General features: G+C 50.3%; 1 protein-coding gene across 1 annotated transcript in view; it reads right to left on the bottom strand.

Moving 5' to 3' along the window:
• Positions 1 to 14,680, bottom strand: part of LOC132570269 (alpha-2-macroglobulin-like protein 1) — a 104,448-nt gene that overhangs the window by 36,567 nt on the left and 53,201 nt on the right. Inside the window, exons 16-24 of the mRNA XM_060236755.1 lie at positions 11,299 to 11,475; positions 6,501 to 6,624; positions 5,714 to 5,849; positions 3,804 to 4,029; positions 3,232 to 3,358; positions 2,331 to 2,452; positions 2,008 to 2,059; positions 1,318 to 1,401; positions 275 to 451 (exon numbers count right to left, since the gene is read on the bottom strand). Of these exons, the coding sequence (XP_060092738.1) occupies positions 275 to 451; positions 1,318 to 1,401; positions 2,008 to 2,059; positions 2,331 to 2,452; positions 3,232 to 3,358; positions 3,804 to 4,029; positions 5,714 to 5,849; positions 6,501 to 6,624; positions 11,299 to 11,475 (1,225 nt within the window). The remainder of the gene's footprint in view (positions 1 to 274; positions 452 to 1,317; positions 1,402 to 2,007; positions 2,060 to 2,330; positions 2,453 to 3,231; positions 3,359 to 3,803; positions 4,030 to 5,713; positions 5,850 to 6,500; positions 6,625 to 11,298; positions 11,476 to 14,680) is intronic.

The following is a 14,680-nucleotide window of genomic DNA, read 5'->3' as shown; positions in this document are numbered from 1 at the left end:
GCTAGTCCATTTTGTTTTCACTCCCGCCCTGCAGGTTGGGCCTGGAGGAACCATTACCTGGTGAGCTTCATCTCCTTACATCTCCACATTATGTAGAAGGACTGTTAACCTACATTTCCAGTTTCATCTCTTGTGTTTCGAAGCTGACAGCTAAAAGGTCACTGAGTGGTGAAAGGACCTTTTGCTATTCATACAGTTTTCCTCAGCAACTTGCTTGACAAAGCAGGACTCTCCTCACAGCAGAGAGGGAGACCAAGAGGCCTTGTTCGCTCACCGCTCCTCATGTATTCCACAGCTTTGGCTTTGATCTCAGGAGTCGCCTGATTGGTTGCCTCCAAGTAACGGAGAATGAAGATATTGGGAACAAACTTGGCCATGTTCTGCTCCCCACAGCCAAAGGGCATCTCAAGCAGATGGTCCAAATGCTGCAGCGAGGGGCCCAGAACGTCACCTGTAGGTCAGGGGAAGGAAACACTAATTCAGTTCAAGGGACTGGAGAGCCCTTCTTCCAAACCTCTGAAATCCAGAATCAATCTCCTCCTTCCCAGCATTCTAGGACTTGTGGAGTGAGGGGAAAGACAGAGGCTGAAATATTGTGTTGGAATACCAAAGACAACACCAGGAAAAGGCCAGAATTTTGCAGAGTGTGAAGCTATGAGAAAGAGTCCCGCAGGGCCCGAGGGGGAGCTGGAATGCCTCTTAAACAGTGGTGGAAAGAACAGGACTTCAGATGATCCACTTCCAAAGACCCCCAAGCATCACTGAGACACCGAGTCACCCCACAATCCTAGCAAGAGTTGCAGAGCTGAAATCTAGAGGTTTCTACTGGAACAACATTGTCTAGGAATGCACCATTAGCCTGCTTGTCATCGTTCTTCTGGTAATGATGGATTTTATGTGCTCTATTTTTGTGAGCCTGTTTGTTCTCAGAGAAGGGACCCAACCAGATGACAAAACTGCTTTCTCTTGTTCTCCTGTCAGGACTATGGACACGAATGGGAGTTTAGAGAGTGGCATAAGCAAATCGGGTTGCTGCCAGACGGAAGCTGGAGGGGAAAAGAGGAACAACAAGGAAGCCACATGCACAGAGGGGACCCCCCACTCCCCACTGCCACTGATCCATCCCCCTTCTCAAAGCTGGCAGGAGAGATCCAAGGGAAGCAAAAATGCTGAGGAGCTGAGGAGAGGGCAGCCAAGGGTGGAAGTTCTGGAGATGTAGAGAGCCAAACCAAAACAGAGCAAAGCTGGGCAATCAGCACACCTATATGCCCTCTTCTTCTCGGGCCTTGCAAGGGCAACCCAGGCCCATTTCCTCACCAATGACAGAGAAGACGGCTCGGCCAGAGTCCTCCACGACATTCTCAGGCAATCTGAGAGAAACTTCTTCCACCACAGCATCCCCTGAGAGGAGAAGACAGTGACCACAAGCACACGGCCCAAGTTAGCGGAGACTCCGAGTGCCCCTTGCACCTGAGGAAAGTGCTCGTGGTGGACAGAACCCACAGGCCTGAGGCACTTCCCCCGTGTGAGGAATGAAGTCTGCTCTTACCTCCCACCCTCCCCTCAGCAATGTTTGCATCCCGAATGTTGTGCCGCAACCCTGGAGTTATGTACATATAGAGAAAGGCTTCACCGGCATTCTTCTGAAACTCAGAGGTTGACTCAAGGCAGCCTTCCCACCTGGGCCCAGGCTGGAAAACCAGAGAATTGACACAGAGCCAGGCTGCTGGTGCTTCATGACAGAAAGTGGCACAGAGGAATTTTTGGAGGAAACCCCACAAGAGCTGGCTGATGGACTAATGTTCTGTATAAGGCTATCCATGGCTGCCATGGACACCTTTTCTCTCATCCATCTGGCTGGAAAGGTCAACTCCTCCCAGGTCAGCAAGGTAAATTCCACCTCCCCAGGGCAGGACAGAACATCAGCGGTAGAGCTCAATGGTCTCCTCTTTATGTTCCCTGTGACACAGTCACTAGCCAAGCTAACCTGAGCTATCCTGGCCCTACCTGAAGAGCAGAGGAATGCATTATGGGTCTCTTCCTTGAGGATGCCTTCTGGCTGCAAGAGAAAGAAGAAGTTGTGAGTTCTGATCCTGCCCCCTGTGTGGAATGGATGCTTCAGAGCATCACCTCCCTCCACTCTCTCTTCTTCCCCGCCTCAGAGCCCTCTGAGGGGTTAGAAGTACTCTTGGCATCGCTTCACTTGGGGCCAAAAGGCACTAAATGGAAAGAATCCCAGCAAAAGCACTTTCATGGGATGGCCGGGAAGAGACACTGGGGCTTGACAGCTGCCAGCGTTGGTTCCAAACACTCGAGGTGACCACACTGACCTTGACCAGTAGGGGCTTGATCACAGTGTCGGAGCGGCCACGGGGGGGTGTCACGGAGATTCTGTTGCCACACAGCTCCTGCGTCTCCTCAGCCTCAGTGGTTACTGAGAGGTTGACGTGTCCTGCAGGAATGGGAAATTGGGGGCTTCGCTGCACACAAGACTGTCAGCTGCGAGCTCAAAGGGCACATGGGACGGTGGAGCTGCTCATGACCAGTCCAGCACTACTACTGTCCCTAACCCTCTGGACTCACACCCCACGCCACTCTTCTGCAGTACTCGACTTAGGGCACATGGAGGGATCTTCCTCTCCATGCAAACCCCTCACCAATTTGCAGCAAAGAAGTTGGGGTGGAGGACAAAATCTTAGCTGGGAAGGAAACAACCTACCGTCGCCTCTTGCCTCCAGAACTGTACTGCTGTGGGGGAGCAAGGAGCAGATCACGGGGCTCCCCACCAGTGTCCCCTCTAAGCCTTGTGAGCAAAAATTCTACGTTGCCAGCGACTGGAATAAAGTTCTGAGCTACTGGCAATATAATTGGGAGCTACTACATAAATGACTTAATTCCTGAGCTAAGACAAAAGCGCTTTAGGGAGGGACGGTGGCTCCGTGGTAGAGCATCTGCTTGGGAAGCAGAAGGTCCCAGGTTCAATCCCCGGCATCTCCAAAATAGGTCCAGGCTTGGAAAACCTCAGCTTGAGAATCTGGAGAGCCGCTGCCAGTCTGAGAAGACAAGACTGACTTTGATGGACCCAGGGTCTGATTCAGTAGAAGGCAGCTTCATATGTTCATATATGTTCACATGTCTTAAATGTCTGGCTAAAGAACTGGGAGCTAGCTCAAACTAACTCAGCTTAGAGGGAACACAGCACCCCACCCCTCCCAAGGGTTTTGGGCTCACCCAGGTGAGTCGCTGTCACATTCCAAGAGAAGGTCTGAGCCTCCTCTGAGCAGAGGCAGATGGTGAAGGGGCAGGTCAGGCAGGGCTTCACCTCGACTTGCTGCGATTCTGCCAGCCGGATGTTCACCTGTGGTGCAGGGAAGGGAGCGTTTGGAGGAGGAGGTCAGGATGAGGCCTGGAGTGGAGAGGTGCCAGGATCCGCAATGGGAAACCTGACAGGAATGCCACTCACACATGGCACAGACAGGATGTCCCCAAAGGGAGTTGGGACAGGAAAGGATGTCTTCTCAGGGCAGCCCCACTCGTGCCCTTCACAGGGCGGCCTGACAGGCTGACACCAACCTCTGGGACCCCTGGTGGTCCAGAAGGGCCTTCAGCCATGTCTCTGGAGATGGAGGGGAAGTACAGTATAGCCATGGGAGGCGCTTTCTTTTCCCCTTGGACGCCAGTATGGGATTGACTATCATTCAGAAGCTTTCCAAAGGGGCACTCACAGTGCTTCCACCTCTCTGTGAGCCCCTTCCTCACAAGCAGCTGTCCTCTCCTCTACCTAGCAAGGGTGACTGACTCACCTGGATGCACTCCTTCAGGTAATTGAAGACCGTGGCTTTGAGCTGAAAGGTCTCCCCACGGACTACAGAGTAGGGCAGCACCAGGTCCACAAAGAAGGGCTGGAAGACCCGGAAGGCAGCCGGTTGGGCAAGGCCGAAGTCACCATCTGCCACACAGAAGGCCCCGGCTCTCCACTCTGTGATGGTGTCCGGAGCGGTGACTGAGCGAGATGCTTTCCCCTCCTCGCTGCAGAATGGGAAAGGAGCAAACCCCTCAGTGGCAACTAACAGGGTTGGAGTTCTTTATCTTGAAGGCCAAACCAAGTTCCTGCGGAAAGTGAGCCATGAATCTCATTGCCTCCATTTCCGTCGGCCAAAGGCCAGTGTGGAAACGGTGTTTGGAGTGCTATATGCAGAGAGGAAAACCCCAGTTCAAATTCTTTTCAGGGCACAATGCTCTCTCCTTGGGCCAGACCGGTTCATGTTTTGGGCCTAGCCAACCACACATTGTCTCATGGTTATTCTGAGAAGCAAAAGGGGGTGGAGGCAGGAAGAGGGCCCAAAGTAGGGTTGCCAAGTCCAATTCAAGAAATATCTGGGGACTTTGGGGGTGGAGCCAGGAGACATTGGGGGTGGAGCCAGGAACAAGGGTGTGACAAGCACAATTGAACTCCAAAGGGAGTTCTGGCCATCACATTTAAAGGGACAGCACACCTTTTCAATGCCTTCCTTCCATAGGAAATAATGAAGGATAGGGGCACCTTCTTTTGGGGCTCATAGAATTGGACCCCCTGGTCCGATCGTTTTGAAACATGGGGGGATTTTGAGGAGAGGCACTGGATGCTATACTGAAAATTTGTTGCCTCTACCTCAAAAAACAGCCTCCCTCCCAGAGTCCCCGATACCTCCAGATCAATTCCTCATTATACCCTATGAGAATCGATCTCCACATAGGGAATAACGAAGTGCCCAGCAGACATTTCCCTCCCCCCCCCTTCCCCCTGTTTCTGGCGACTCTGAAGAAGGATTGGCCTCTCTACTCACGAGTTGCCGCCAACTTCTTCCAAGTAACACACACACCCCTCATCCCAGGAGGAAGACTTTCCAATCGGAGACTGGAGCCTCCGGAGGTGGAAAGTCACATGGTGGCTGTGGGGGCGGGGCTTTCCCCACTGCTGGCCAGCTTACTGGGAGCAGGAAGGAGCCTGGGAAAGCGGGAGAATCCCCGCTGGGCCCTGGGGATTGGCAAGCCTAGCCCAAAGAAGAATGGTGAGATGAAGGCAGGTTTTGCCCAGCGACCCAGTGATCAGGCAGGAGGAGGGGGGCTTTAGAGAGCCAGAACGTGGCGGTAGAGCTGGTTCTGGCATTGAAATCCACGTGGCGTGGGGAAGGGTCGGGAGGGAGGAGGAGGAGGAGGCAGCGCAGTGGGGAGGGGGGGAGGCATAGAGGGAGCACGGAGTCACCGGGGGGAGCTTTTGGTGGGGCGCCAGGCAGCGAGTCTGCCTAGGGCACCATGGGGCGTCGGGCTGCCCTTGTTGCTAACTGTGTTTATTTTGGCTGCTTTGTGAGAATGTGTGAGTGTGTGTTCATTTTCATTTAGTGGATGTGCAGCTGCTGGGAGCTGGGGAAATGAAGACTGTATTCAGGGGAACTGCTGTATTTTTATTTATTTCTTTTAGAGAATTGGAAAGTCTCCTGGCTCCACCCCAAAAATTCCCCGGCTCCACTCTCAAAGCCCCCAGATATTTTCTGATCTGGACCTGACAACTCTAATTACCAAGAGCGTTCAGAGTAAGAAAGCAAGTGTCCAAATGCATAGCTAGACTGAGATTTCCTAAAAGGAAAATATTCGTCTCCAACAGCTTGTCAGGAGCCCCCCTCAGCAGGACGCGCCTCAGGCAGACCCCGTCCCTCGAGAGTGCGGCACTTACTTGAGTGGAACCAGATCCCAAATCCAGGTCTCGGGGAAGTGTGTCCTTGGTTTGCCTTTCTTCTCCTCCTTGGCGGGCAAATTTAACACCTGAGGCTCATTTGCAGCGCTGTCCTGAACAGGGGATAAGGCTCCAGCTGATGGGAGAAATGGAAAGGTAAGAAGTGGCAAGCAAAGGGGAAGGTGGAAGGGTGGTTATAGGGTTACTCTCTTGTCAGCAGCACTGGCAGGAAAAGGGGCACTTCCACATTCACAGAACAGTTTCCAAGGAAGCATTAACAGCGAGGCTTCCCAAGGAGTTGGGTGTAATGCACAGGAACGTCCATGACAGAAGTTGGCCAGCCGGCTTCCCTACAAAAGAAAAGGCTCAGCAGGCACTCATTTGCATATGAGGCCACACCCCATGATGCCAAGCCAGCTGGAACTGTGTTCCTGTGTGTTCCGGCTCAAAAAAAGCTATGCTTGTGTCATGCGTGGTGCTGCTGTCCTCCAATATGTCTAAAAGAAAGTATTTCTTGAAGATGCCCACTCTTCCCATAATCCTCTCTGTTGACTAGGTTTATATGTTTGTGTTTTGGTAGACCATCAAAAACCTGGGAAGCCTGTTAAAACAGATTGCGGGAGAACAGAAACAAGCATGAACTGCCCAGGAAGTGGCCCTGCTCAGTAGAAGGATTTTTTGTGTCTCCAGTCAAGGATTTGGCAGAGGGCATGAAAAACCACCTTTCCTAACCACCGACCCACCCTTCCTAGGATATTTCCGGCAGGGAAAGAATAAACCATCTCACCCATGGGTGCATGAAGGGTCTCAGCCATGGCTCCATTCAGCTTGAGGAGGCTTATCCCAGGTCGTGGTGAGCAGGACACAGGCTTTTTTACTCTGGTGTTGGTTAAAACTTTCATTCGTAGTTTCTGCAAAAAAAAAGAGGACAGAAGGGGGGGGGTGCTATCTGTGTTATGTATTTTGTTAATATTGATATTCCTTACGTGAAGGAAAGAAGGAAGGAAGGAAGGTCTTTAAAACAACCTGGACATACTCCGGGGAAGGAAGCAATAAAAAACATTTTAAATAAATAAATAAAAATTTAAGAGAAATACTTTACTGGAGAGCCAGTTTGGTGTACTGGTGAAGTGTGCAGACTCTTATCTGGGAGAACCGGGTTTGATTCTCCACTCCTCCACTTGCAGCTGCTGGAATGGCCTTGGGTCACCCATAGTGGTTAAGTGTGCAGACTCTTATCTGGGAGAACGGGGTTTGATTCCCCAATCCTGCACTTGCACCTGCTGGAATGGCCTTGGGTAAGCCATAGCTCCGGCAGAGGTTGTCCTTGAAAGGGCAGCTGCTGTGAGAGCCATCCCAGCCCCACGCATCTCACAGGGTGTCTGTTGTGGGGGAGGAAGGGAAAGGAGATTGTGAGCCGCTCTGAGACTTGAGTGGAGGGCAGGGTATAAATCCAATATCTTCATCTACCTCACAGGGTGTCTGTTGTGGGGGGTGGGAAGGTAAAGGAGATTGTGAACCTCTCTGAGACTCTTCAGAGTGGAGGGTGGGATATAAATCCAATATCTTCATCTACCTCACAGGGCGTCCGTTGTGGGGGGGGGGGAGGGAAAGGAGATTGTGAGCCGCTCTGAGACTCATCGGAGTGGAGGGCAGGATATAAATCCAATATCTTCATCTACCTCACAGGGTGTCTGTTGTGGGGGGCGGGAAGGTAAAGGAGATTGTGAACCGCTCTGAGACTCTTCAGAGTGGAGGGTGGGATATAAATCCAATATCTTCATCTACCTCACAGGGTGTCTGTTGTGGGGGGGGGGAAGGGAAAGGAGATTGTGAGCCGCTCTGAGACTCTTCGGAGTGGAGGGTGGGATATAAATCCAATATCTTCATCTACCTCACAGAGTGTCTGTTGTGGGGGGGAAAGGTAAAGGAGATTGTGATCCGCTCTGAGACTCTTCAGAGTGGAGGGCGGGATATAAAAACAATATCTTCATCTACCTCAGAAGGTGTCTGTTGTAGGGGAGGAAGGGAAAGGAGATTGTGAGCCGCTCTGAGACTTTTCAGAGTGGAGGGTGTGATATAAATCCAATATCTTCATCTACCTCTCAGGGTGTCTGTTGTGGGGGGGGGGAGGGAAAGGAGATTGTGAGCTGCTCTGAGACTCTTCGGAGTGGAGGGCAGGATATAAATCCAATATCTTCATCTACCTCACAGGGTGTCTGTTGCAGGGGAGGAAGGTAAAGGAGATTGTGAGCCACTCTGAGACTCCTCGGAGTGGAGGACGGGATATAAATCCAATATCTTCATCTACCTCACAGGGTGTCTGTTGTGGGGGAGGAAGGGAAAGGAGATTGTGAGCTGCTCCGAGACTCTTCGGAGTGGAGGGTGGGATATAAATCCAATATCTTCATCTACCTCACAGGGTGTCTGTTGTAGGGGAGGAAGGTAAAGGAGATTGTGAGCTGCTCTGAGACTCCTCGGAGTGGAGGGCGGGATATAAATCCAATATCTTCATCTACCTAACAGGGTGTCTGTTGTGGGGGAGGAAGGGAAAGGAGATTGTGAGCCGCTCTGAGACTCTTCAGAGTGGAGGGCGGGATATAAATCCAATATCTTCATCTACCTTGGAGAGCCAGTTTGGTGTAGTGGTTAAGTGTGCGGACTCTTATCTGGGAGAACCGGGTTTGATTCCCCACTCCTCCACTTGCACCTGCTGGAATGGCCTTGGGTCAGCCATAGCTCTGGCAGAGGTTGTCCTTGAAAGGGCAGCTGCTGTGAGAGCCCTCTCCAGCCCCACCCACCTCACAGGGTGTCTGTTGTGGGGGAGGAAGGGAAAGGAGATTGTGAGCCGCTCTGAGACTCTTCGGAGTGGAGGGCGGGATATAAATCCAATATCTTCTTCTTCATCTTCTTCTTCTACCTCACAGGGTGTCTGTTGTAGGGGAGGAAGGGAAAGGAGATTGTGAGCAGCTCTGAGACTCTTTGGAGTGGAGGGCGGGATATAAATCCAATATCTTCTTCATCTTCTTCTTCTAAAGTAAATACTTTAGTGGCAGGAAGTGTCATCAAATTACAGCTGATTTGCAGTGACCCTGCAGGGCTTTCCATGCAAGGGATGTTCAGAGGTGGTTTTCCATAGCCTGCCTCTGCCTCATGACCCAGGGCTTCCTAGGTGGCCTCCCATCCAATTACTAGCCAGGGCCAACTCTGCTTAGCTTCTGAGATCTGATGAGAGTAGACTAGCCTGAGCCATCGAGAGAACTGTGTACCGAGTGAGGATTTTCTATTAAGTGACCATAGCAAGTTGCCCTTACCCTAAAGAGCTTGTGACCAGGCTATCGGAAAGACCATCTTCTCCCATAAGTTCCTGCCCATGAATTAAGATCGCAGAGAGTGGCCTTTCTGACTGTCCTGTCTATCAAAGTTTGACTTCCTGGTGGGCAAACAGGAGAGGGCCTTTTCAGTGGCAGCCCCACAAGTATGGCACAACCTCCCAGGGAGGTGCACCTGGTTCCCTCACCTTCATGCTTCAGGAGGCAGTTGAAGATGGTTTTATTTAGGACTGGAATTCATGAAGCCTAATAGCAGTCCTAAGTTGTGTGCAGTTTTTAATGTTCTCAACACATTCTATTTTATGTGTTCTAGCTGCGTTCTAGCTGCCTTGAGCTTCATAAGGAAGAAAGATGGCAAATAAATGGTTAAAATAAGTACATAAAATAGCAGGCTTTGCACTGCTCAGCTGCCTAGCTGCTAGTCGGTACATTTTAAACTGGAAAAAATGCCTCAAAGAAGATGAAGAAGATATTGGATTTATATCCCGCCCTCCACTCCGAAGAGTCTCAGAGCGGCTCACAATCTCCTTTCCCTTCCTCCCCCACAACAGACACCCTGTGAGGTAGATGAAGATATTGGATTTATATCCCGCCCTCCACTCCGAAGAGTCTCAGAGCGGCTCACAATCTCCTTTCCCTTCCTCCCCCACAACAGACACCCTGTGAGGTAGATGAAGATATTGGATTTATATCCGCCCTCCACTCCGAAGAGTCTCAGAGCGGCTCACAATCTCCTTTATCTACCTCCCCCACAACAGACACCCTGTGAGGTAGATGAAGATATTGGATTTATATCCCTCCCTCCACTCCGAAGAGTCTCAGAGCGGCTCACAATCTCCTTTCCCTTCCTCCCCCACAACAGACACCCTGTGAGGTAGATGAAGACATTGGATTTATATCCCTCCCTCCACTCCGAAGAGTCTCAGAGCGGCTCACAATCTCCTTTCCCTTCCTCCCCCACAACAGACACCCTGTGAGGTACATGAAGATATTGGATTTATATCCCTCCCTCCACTCCGAAGAGTCTCAGAGCGGCTCACAATCTCCTTTCCCTTCCTCCCCCACAACAGACACCCTGTGAGGTGGCTGGGGCTGAGGGCTCTCACAGCAGCTGCCCTTTTAAGGACAACCTCTGCCAGAGCTATGGCTGACCTAAGGCCACTCCAGCAGTTGCAAGTGGAGGAGTGGGGAATCAAACCCGGTTCTTCCAGATAAGAGAGCTCTGGCTGACCCAAGGCCATTCCAGCAGCTGCAAGTGGAGGAGTGGAGAATCAAACTCAGTTCTCCCAGATAAGAGAGCTATGGCTGGCCCAAGGCCATTCCAGCAGCTGCAAGTGGAGGAGTGGGAAATCAAACCCGGTTCTTCCAGATAAGAGGGCTCTGGCTGACCCAAGACCATTGCAGCAGCTGCAAGGGGAGGAGTGAGGAATCAAACTTGGTTCTCCCAGATAAGAGCACTATGGCTGACCTAAAGCCATTCCAGAAGCTGCAAGTGGAGGAGTGGGGAATCAAACCCGGTTCTTCCAGATAAGAGCGCTATGGCTGACCTAAGGCCATTCCAGAAGCTGCAAGTGGAGGAGTGGGGAATCAAACCTGGTTCTCCCAGATAAGAGAGCTCCGGTTGACCCAAGGCCATTCCAGCAGCTTCAAGTGGAGGAGTGGGGAATCAAACCCGGTTCTCCCAGATAAGAGAGCTCCGGTTGACCCAAGGCCATTCCAGCAGCTTCAAGTGGAGGAGTGATGAATCAAACCTGGTTCTCCCAGATAAGAGTCCGCACACTTCATCACTACACCAAACTGGGTCTCCAAAGAGACTTTTGGATTTTCCAGAATTTTTGGCTGTTACCAATTTCGCACTAGGCTTCTTCCAGGTGGAGAGCCCTTTTGTTCCCGGCGCTTCTCTCGGTTTTTGCACAAGCTGCTCTGGAGTTGCGAGTTGGTGCACCGCTTTTCTGCAGCAAGTGAGATCCTCTTACAAGCGGCTCGCCGACTCATGGAAAAGCAGCAGGCCAACTCACAGCTCCAGGGCAGCTTGTGCAAAAACTGAGAGAAGCGCTGGGGGCAAAAGGGCTCTCCACCCCCAACAAGCTCTTTTTTGTGTCTTTTTTTAGCACAGTCTTAAAAGCATCCTGGGCGTGCTCCAGGGAATCCAGTGCACAGCAGCAAAATCCCCTGACTGAAACGATTTCAATAAAGCCCAACAAGGACAGTTTGGGGCTGGAGATGTTCTTTTCAGGAGGAAGAATGACCCACCTTAAACAAGCTGTAGACATCAGCTTGGCTTTCGAACCAGGGGCCTCTCACGGTACCTTGGAGCCAGGAACCCTGCAAAGGTAGGCAAGGGTAGGGCTCAAAGTCTTCCACGTGGTAGTCAAATCCTCTTGCGCCAATCAAGTACTCATCATCGTAATGGAGACCGAAAAGGTACACCTGAAAGAAATGATCACCCGAGTGAGTGGGAGAGGAGCACTCTTGAATTCATGGCAAGAGGGAATATCAGTGTCAAGCATCGGTATTTTGAATAACCAAGCAATTGTTTAATACAAAAGATTCGTTTTATTGATAATCCGGTACTTGCTCCAAGGTACGATACCTTGGAAGTGATACAAAGTTTCACACGGTATGGACTCTTAAAGGCTACTTTAAGAGATAGCTTCAAAAGCATAACATACAGATGTAAATTCCAGGGAAGGTTCAAAGGATACTATCAACTAACCATTATGTTACTACAACTTCTCCCGGTTTCCAGACATTCCTGTCTTTCTGATAAGATGTATGGATGGGGAGAGGCGCCTCACTTACAGATACAAGGTTACTTGCATATTCTGAATCTTTTCTCTAGCGGTGAGGGCGGGGGGTGGGGGGAAGGAAGCTTTGAAATGCAACTATGAGAAAGAAGAATTAGAGGCAGAGAGGAAATGGATTCAATCACATACATTGATTCCATACCCAGAAATATCATGCTTGACACTCAGAAGGCAGAGAGGGGTCAAAAAAAACCCATGCTTCTGAGTCGATGTGGGAGCAGCACACGGTAGTCAATCATTCTGGCCGATTTCTCACTAGGCTCGTTCCAGTCTCGGAGCCCTTCCCCCCCTCCCGCCCTCCCATGCTTCTGTCTGATTTCGCACAAGCTGCCGCAGGGCAGGGAGAGTTGTAACCCCACAGCGTGTGCGAAATTGGACAGAAGCGCGGGGGGGTGGGGTGGGGAGAGCTCCGAGTCTGGAACAAGCCTAGTGAGAAATTGATCTCCCTCTCCTCTCTCCCTCCCTCTCCTGTACACCTCAAAATTAGGGGAAATTATACACATTTGTAGAAGGTATACAAATTGCAGAATCTGGTCGTTCTTGGGTGCAGAACTGTCACTCTTGAATGCAGAGAACATGTAGCCAAGCAGAGTTAAGGTTGCCAACGGTCCTAATGCATAGAAAGAGGCGGTGGAATCTTTTCATGGCGTAGACACCAACAACATTCCATAAGGCCTCTTCCCAAGGGACGGGATTGTTTTTCTCCAGGCCAGCTGGCAAGTCTAACAGGGCGTTGAGCAGCACCCCAAACGAGGCTATTCTCAATTCAGAACCAACCCTTTTAGCCGCTTCATAAAAGTAAGGCCTGCCGCCTTTTGTATAGCTTCTAAACCTTCAACGGCAGCCCTCATTCCCACAGGGATGAGCTTGGGTTGTTCCCCGTTGCTGGTTCAGATGCTGAAACAAGGGGGACAGCAAGAGGGTTCCACTTGGCAAGTCTCCCCACAGTTTCCTTGCCCCAGTCCCTGGCAGCAGCTTCCCCGCCCCCTCCCCTGGGCCACAGGGTCTAGGGATGCCAGCCTCAGGGTCAAATCCGGTGGTGACCCAGAATCACAACTCCCCTGGAAAGAATAGCTGCCTTTGTCATTGTACCCTACTGAGGTCCCTGCCCCCACCCCCAGGCTCCATCCCCAAATCTCCACGACATTCCCAACCTGGATCTGGCCTCAGTCCCTGCCTCCCCGTCCCCCATCAGTAGACAGGCTCCTGTAGGGGAGGGACGGTGGCTCAGTGACAGAGCATCTGCTTGGGAAGCAGAAGGTCCCAGGTTCAATCCCCGGCATCTCCAACTAAAAAAGGTCCAGGCAAATAGGCATGAAAAACCTCCGCTTGAGACCCTGGAGAGCAGGGGAGGGACGGTGGCTCAGTGGCAGAGCATCTGCTTGGGAAGCAGAAGGTCCCAGGTTCAATCCCCAGCATCTCCAACTAAAAAAGGTCCAGGCAAATAGGCATGAAAAACCTCCGCTTGAGACCCTGGAGCGCAGGGGAGGGATGGTGGCTCAGTGGCAGAGCATCTGCTTGGGAAGCAGAAGGTCCCAGGTTCAATCCCCGGCATCTCCAACTAAAAAGGGTCCAGGCAAATAGGTGTGAAAAATCATTGGTCCGATACTCGTCTTTCATCTTCTAAAAAATCCTTGATAGTTAAACTCCTGACAGCTGCTAAAACCACGATTGCGCAGTCCTGGAAAAACTCATTGAATTTGACACTTGACAACTGGCTACTTAAAGTCTGGGAACACATTGTAATGGATAAAATTCAGGCAGCCATAGACCACAAAGACCCATACCAAGCCTACGCTAAATATCTGGCAACTTGGCTTCCCATTCTAGAAAAGCTTGACACCGATCCATTTTATGCTAACTCTTATTCTAAAAATAAAATGTATAAAGATTTCCTTTTGCTATAAAATTCTCTTAACAAGTTAATTTCAAGTTATTTAAAGTGTATTATATCTTCCTTTTTCCTTTCCCTGATCTTATTTTATTTTCAAATACTGTGTTATTATAATTATAATTACTATTACCTTCAGTTTGTATTTTGTTTTTAAAGGTTATTTTTGCTCTGTATTCTGTCTATTAAGCTTACGATGTTTTTTCTGTTAATCTTGACGATAAACTTCTTGCGCTATGGATTGTAAGCTACTTTTATGCCTTAATAAAATGTTTAAAGTTTAAAAACAAAACAAAAAAAACCTCAGCTTGAGACCCTGGAGAGCCGCTGCCAGTCTGAGAAGACAATACTGACTATGATGGACCGAGGATCTGATTCAGTATAAGGCAGCTTCAGATGTCCATATATGACAGGGGAGACCTGGCAACTGTAATGGAGACTTTTTCAATTTTTGTGGGAAATGTCGTTATAGTGATTGTGAAGCTTTTCATACTTACCGTTCTAAACTGGAAGGGAATCATTATTGTGTCGTCCAATACAAGGATGGGAGTTTCAAACAGTGCTTTCCCTTCCAGCAGGAATCTGTCACTCAAGTGCTGTGCCATGTCATACAGCACCACTTTCCCTTTTCCACCCCTTTTCACCAGGTGGCACACTAGCTCGCCTTTTTTTCAAAAGCAAAAAGCTTAAGAGCAATATGATGCTTTATCACAATGCGCTCCGTGCATCCCAATTGTGGTACTGTTGCACTGGCTTGTTTCAGTGTCGTAGCATCGTAGCGCTCTTAAATAGCCATTTCCCCCCTCCCCAAAAAGGAGGGACCACATGTCATTCGGCAAAAAAGGGCATGAAAACTGCCAGTGCTCCCAGAAATGCTACCGGGCATTTCTCACAGCCTGCTGTAGAAGAAGAAGATATTAGATTTATATCCCGCCCT

The sequence above is a fragment of the Heteronotia binoei genome, chromosome 4, assembly GCF_032191835.1.
Source record: "Heteronotia binoei isolate CCM8104 ecotype False Entrance Well chromosome 4, APGP_CSIRO_Hbin_v1, whole genome shotgun sequence".
NCBI classification, from domain to species: Eukaryota; Metazoa; Chordata; class Lepidosauria; order Squamata; family Gekkonidae; genus Heteronotia; species Heteronotia binoei.
This window is presented reverse-complemented; position numbering and strand designations above follow the sequence as displayed.